Here is a 6,381-nt window from a genome sequence, read left to right as displayed (position 1 = left end):
AACATTCAATCAATGTTTTATTCTTATTTTTATCTCACTATCTAAGATTTACTAAATTATTCCTCGGTCTTTTCGCAGATACGTACGAATAAACGTTCGTACACCAAGGCTAAAGATATGTGTCTATCAATGTTGCCGTGTGGAATATTTGTAAAATTGTATGTGTCATTTGGCAATCGAGGATAATTACGCGTATAAATTTTAAATGCAAAAATTATCATCCAAGTAAGTTTGGACAGATTGGTTTCATTAATTAGGTACGTTTTGCATCAATTTTAAGACGAGCTATAAATATCATTTTACATTATTTCTTTAAGAAATAGATTTTCCAAGGTATTTCTAAAGTTAACATTGCGTAAGTTCTTTAATGAATGATAATTCTTAATACTGCAAGTGCAGATAACAATAGAGATGAATTCATAAAATACAACGAATGTGATGAAATACAAAACTAGAAAAATATAACATTTCTTTATAATATTTTACAGTGAAAACTGCAACCTTGAAACTTTTAAAGCGATGTCTTTTTTTATATTCAGGCTACAATCTAATGGTCTATCATCTAACGATTACTTATTTAGTAAGTGTAACGTAACCATTCAACATCCGTTCTTTATAAAACATGTGCGAGTAATCTTAAAATATCATATCTTATTATTTGAAATTATGTTATTCTACGAATTGAGGTAACTTTGGTAAGATATTTTTTACTACGAACAAACTCATTGAAATTATTATTATTAACAAAATAAGTTGTACAAATAATCGTTTACAAAGTAAACTCTACTTGTATAATCCTAGTTGATGGATCTAAACTGATATTGAGCAGTTCGTGTTAGAACTGCTCAATGTAGTCATTAGCAAATACCTTAATTAGCTAAATGCAATATTAATTATGATGATAGATTCGCCTGAAATGTCTATATTAATATACTCGAAATAAAATTGGCAGTCTGAAAGCACTGTGTGAATTCCAGCGTACGTGTGGCTTATTATAGTTCAATGTACAGAAAATTCGTGAAATCAATCAAAAATTGACACTTTTGACAAAACGATATTAAACAGTTATATAACTCGGCGAAATCTCGTAATTAAAATTAATCTTGCACTGCAAGCACGGATACACCATTGTTTTTATATTCAATGTAAATCACAATGCAAACTTCAAGGAAAGAGAGAGAGAGAGAGAGAGAGAGAGAGAGAGAGAGAGAGAGAGAGAAAGCTAAGATAAAATCAGGAGCGTGATAAATGATAGCAAGGCACAATATACAATGCGTCTTTCAGTAGTGAGCTACTTCGTGGCGGGAGGTATTAAACTCAGCGTCTCGCAGTTATAAATTCACGCCTGCGATCGTGTATTAAGTCAGTCGATTTCCAGCGTTTTTTTCTCTAACCTGCGCGAGCCATTCTATATGGCTTACCCTCAGACTGTGCAATTGTGGCACGTGCAAGTGCCTTTCGTTGTATTTAAAGTTCGCAAGAGAACAATTCAAGAGATTGACGATCGTTTTTTTGCCGCTGATTAGTCGACGATTTTGTGAAAACAGTGCAATTTGTTTGCATTGTGTTGCATTCTCTTGATGATAAGATACATCAGCGATCGATTTATCTTGAAAAAAAGATAGTACAAGTCTTAATTTTAGATTATGATTTCGGACATTAAGTTCCTTTAAAATACATAATTACTGTAGGGGAAGATTCGATTTTTTTTAAGATTTGCAGAACACTCTACTTCAGCTTAAGTAAGTACTTAAAAGAATCTATGTACTTTGTGAAATTCAATTTAATAATTAAGTAAATGAAAATGTTCTTTAAGTGTAAATTTCATGTTCATAGGTAAATAAAGTCATTCTTATGTAGAAAACTAAACAAAACTAGTCCTTTATACGATTGATTTTAAAATACACTTTTCGGATTATTTTATTTTATATAACCACTCGTCATGAGAGTATCTTACATATAAAATAAAATTCTTTACAAATCAATTTACCTAGAATATCTTATCGTACAATTATTGTATTATAAATGCTTACTACAATGTTCGGTATGACATGAATATAAGTTCAAATATTCATGATGACATCTAGGTGTGTTAGGAATTAAATTACTTTGTTACAAGATTTTGCCATGTCTGTACCAAGTTTCATTTACCAAATAAATAGCATTTAATAAGAATACAGGCATTAAATGCTATGTATTTGTAGGCATCTTGAATGATTCCTTATGTTGGGTGAAAATAATATGAATATTCTTGACACAATTGTTTGAACTTTGTTAATAAAACTTACGACTATTTTCTTAACTTTATAGCATTTTAGTTACATTTTTCGGACAGACGTGTCTTTTTATCTTTCATTATTTCTTTCATGTACAAAATAAAATTTAAATGACACATCGATTGCAACTACATCATAACGCGAAGTACAATTAACTGTAAGAATTTCATCGTCATTTTGAAAACATAAATTTCACGTATTCAAAAACGTGTAATCATATTCTAGAAGGTAATTCAATATACTCGTAATTGTAAGAGAAGTTTAACAAATTTAATAGTTTTAATATTAATAAATTTATTGATTTCAATTTATGTGTAATTAATAATTTCCAAAGTAACAACCGTGGATAATTGACTACCTCGTTATATTATTACAGAGCGATCATTCATTGGCAAAATGTCGACAACGTTGGAAAAAAAGAAAGGCGAGGAGAATGAAAATCGACCGAAAATCGAAATTTTCGATGACATTCTCGTCTACATTGGCGAAGCAGGCCGTTATCAATGGTTCCTATTCTTTGTATTGCTGCCGTTTACCTTCGTGTATGCGTTCCTTTACTTCGGCCAATTTTTCATGATGCTAGTTCCCGAAGAACACTGGTGTAGAGTGCCCGAGTTCGATAATTCAAATCTCACCGATTGGCAGAAGTACGTATTCCATCACTCGCGATTACCGTAAATAAATATGGATTACATGTTTTCGAAAAGCAGATCTTCACTTCCGGAACAATTTTACCAGAATAAAACACGCGACTTGAAGCTACCGGATATTCTAATTTAGCCGTATTCTGAAAATAAAACAAAGAATTCGCGTGTCCTCGCGTGTATTTGTATAGACGATTAGCTTTTTTCAAGGCTTCTTTATCAACTAATTTGCTCATATGTGTTTAAATGAATGGCAATACGTTTCAATTATGGATATAGCACGTCACAAATACCGGGATATCAAAAGTTAATATTCGGAGAATGACGTAGATTATATCAATACCAACATGAACGATTACATGAGAAAAATTAACATGAAAAATTCAAATAAATGATTGAGTATTGTTGCCGAGGTAAACCCAGGTGCATTTAATGACGAATCAGATAATCATTTTCTTAATACTGTCATCAATAGATTAGCAATGACAAGTGGATTTATAATTGAAATGAAAATAATAGCGAAACTCAACAACCAACGATGCAATTATATTATTTAAAGAAAGAAAAATAAATTATATTTAATTATTTTATCGTAACGGATTTCAAAGTAGTTGTCATAATTTACTAATAAATGATTTCAATGCATCGTCTTCTATGAAAGAACAACATGTTATTATATTTTTCGTTGTTGTTATAATGAATTACAGAATAGAGTTATCAGTGCCGCCTAAATCACAAGAAGAGGATGACGCTGAAAGTCACGTCAAGTTTTCCAGATGTAGAATGTACATCGCTAATTACACGGAGGTGTTAATAACGGGAAAAAAACCTGGACCTGATACGCCAATTGGCAGTTGCCAATATGGTTGGTCCTTTAATATGACCAGTGTTCCTTACAAATCGATTGGTGCTGAGGTAATGTTCATTATCATCGTTAGATCAATTATTACAAGTTGTCCTTCACACACTGCAGCGCGGTTCAGTGTCGATAATGCATGTGACCTACTCCGCTTTTCATTCTATAAAATAAAATTATTAATTTCAATAAAACGTAATGTAGGCAATATCTTAACAATATTAATTCATTATAGTTGGAATGGGTTTGCGATTATGCGTACCTGAGTACCACAGCGCAGTCGGCATTTTTCGTAGGCAGTATGGTAGGAGGTTTCATTTTCGGTTACATTGCCGATCATTATGGAAGACTACCAGCACTCGTTGCTTGCAACGGAGTTGGCTTTTTCGCATCTATCGGTACTGCATTTACCAACAGCTTTTGGACCTTCACACTGAGTCGTTTTATCGTTGGTTTTTCATTCGACAATTGTTTCAATATTATCTTCATCATTGGTAATAACTTTGAGTTTCTGTTTATCTAAAAGCTAACATTTCTTACTTTCGATTTACTTGTACATTTTGTTCTTTCAGTAATCGAATATGTCGGTCCGAAATATAGAACACTCATGGCAAATATGTCTTTTGGAATATATTTTGCATTTGCCGCGACTATGTTACCGTGGATTGCATACTGGATCGCAGATTGGAAAATTCTCAGTATCGTTGCAGCACTTCCACTCGTTATTGCCTTTATAACACCATGGATTGTGCCTGAAAGTGCTAGGTATTTTTTAAAAATTTTTATTCCAAAACACTCTTATAAATATAATATCGATCTTCAAAATTTATGGTTGCAGATGGTATATACAAAACGGTCGTATAGAAAAAGCAGTGGAAATTTTGAAAAAGTTTGCGAAAGTTAACAAAAAGGAAGTGTCAGACGAGGTCTTTAAGGAATTTGCAAAAACTTGTAATAAGATGATCCAAAATGACAAGTCTAATAACGACTATACAGTGCTCGACTTGTTTAAGCTACCTAGGCTCAGGCGTATCACTATCGTACTTGTCTGTTACTGGTAAACATCATTTTATAAACAATTATGTTAATATCTCAAATCAAAACGCATAAAAAAAACATTTTTCTAGGCTACTTATTATTTTGATATTCGATGGTCACGTATGGAACATGAAACTACTGCATCCCGACGTATTTACCTCGTTTTCGTTAGCCTCGATATCAGAATTACCGGCCGCGATCCTCTTAGCTCTATTCCTGGACAGATGGGGTAGACGTTGGATGGGCTTTTTATCTATGTTCATGTGTGGAGTTTTCTCCTTCGTTGCCTTGGGAATGCCCATAGGTCAGCGCAGTTATTTTAATTGTGGAGTAGCACCAATAGTTTGACCTGTGTTTTCTTTCAAAGATAATTAATCCAGCACTATTTTCAGGTCCATGGGCAATGTCGATGGCTGTCATAGCCCGTTTAGGAGTTAACGTAGCAGCCAACATTGGTTTCCAATTCGCTGCTGAAATGCTACCTACGGTGGTAAGAGCACAAGGTGTCTCCCTTATCCACATTATCGGTTATACTGCTCATGTACTTGGACCTTATGTCGTCTATTTGGTGTGTTTACTTTTTGACTGAATTGAATTTTTAAGTGACTAAATAATAGAACTTAACCGATTTATTGCATTGCTTTAGGCAAATATCGATTCAACGTTGCCGTTAATTGTACTTGGTGCATTGTCATTCGTCGTTGCTGGATTGACGCTTACTTTACCTGAAACGATAGAACAAGAATTGCCAGAATCTCTTGAAGAGGGCAATAATTTCGGAAAAGAACAAAGCTTCTGGTGGTTTCCGTGCATTGTAAGGTAATGCCAGCTTTTATTAGCATTTTATTCAAATTCAGTGAACGTGTACTATATATTATTTTAATATTTAAAAAAAACTATGATGTAAAACTAATGTATAAAACAATATTTTTTCTTCAGTTCGTCGGAAAAAAAGAAGAAGTACAGAAAGAGGAACTTAAGCAGTGTAAATGCGGGTTTTAATCCAGGCAGTTTACACAGGGTCGAATCGACGCGATTATAGGAGTAAGAAACTAAACGAAATTTAAATTCTATGAGACATTCGTGAATTTACAATACAAAATTAGTCACGTCTTCGATTGTAAATATTCTATATGATTATGAATAATTATATAACATTCTTTTATAATGCCAAAATATAAATTTCATTCTGTGTTTCGTACAATCAACCTCATTATTAGCACAAAGTGGCACGTTTTCATTGTATTCGAATGTAATATTTAAATTATTAAGTGAATATTTTGAGAAAGTTAAATATATTAGCTTATGCCAATACCTCGATATGGATGAATAATATTAAATTAGAAGAAAAAATCCAAAAGATAAACAGGTCATTAAGATAAAAAAATTGATAAAGTGATAAAAGTTGAAAATAATTAATTTTTCATATTTGAATAATTTTTTAGGCACTATTTTTGTTGACAGACAAATAAAATCAATATTTTTTTTCATTAGAAATAAAATTAAATATATATTAGATATTGAACCTGTGCTTCCATTGTTCATGTAACGGAATAAAAGAATAAAT

General features: G+C 32.3%; 1 protein-coding gene across 1 annotated transcript; it reads left to right on the top strand.

The window, feature by feature from the left end:
- The first annotated feature begins 1,283 nt into the window (after positions 1–1,283).
- On the top strand, positions 1,284–6,356 carry LOC131662987 (organic cation transporter protein-like). The gene is made up of 10 exons (XM_058933036.1): positions 1,284–1,742; positions 2,653–2,923; positions 3,628–3,835; positions 4,012–4,270; positions 4,349–4,541; positions 4,615–4,833; positions 4,904–5,118; positions 5,207–5,382; positions 5,461–5,633; positions 5,754–6,356. The coding sequence occupies exons 2-10, from the start codon at positions 2,673–2,675 to the stop codon at positions 5,854–5,856; spliced, it is 1,797 nt and encodes a 598-aa protein (XP_058789019.1). The 5' UTR covers positions 1,284–1,742; positions 2,653–2,672; the 3' UTR covers positions 5,857–6,356.
- Positions 6,357–6,381: the final 25 nt, after the last annotated feature.

The sequence above is a fragment of the Phymastichus coffea genome, unplaced genomic scaffold (assembly GCF_024137745.1).
Source record: "Phymastichus coffea isolate CEN01 unplaced genomic scaffold, Cenicafe_Pcof_1.1 PCOF00028, whole genome shotgun sequence".
NCBI lineage: Eukaryota > Metazoa > Arthropoda > Insecta > Hymenoptera > Eulophidae > Phymastichus > Phymastichus coffea.
This window is presented reverse-complemented; position numbering and strand designations above follow the sequence as displayed.

Excerpts from the sequence above, each read along its gene's own strand:
- LOC131662987 (XM_058933036.1), top strand. The coding sequence starts at position 2,673 with ATGTCGACAACGTTGGAAAAAAAGAAAGGCGAGGAGAATGAAAATCGA. Across the intron at positions 2,924-3,627 it reads AATCTCACCGATTGGCAGAA|AATAGAGTTATCAGTGCCGC; the intron begins GTACGTATTCCA and ends AATGAATTACAG. Across the intron at positions 4,542-4,614 it reads ATTGTGCCTGAAAGTGCTAG|ATGGTATATACAAAACGGTC; the intron begins GTATTTTTTAAA and ends TTATGGTTGCAG.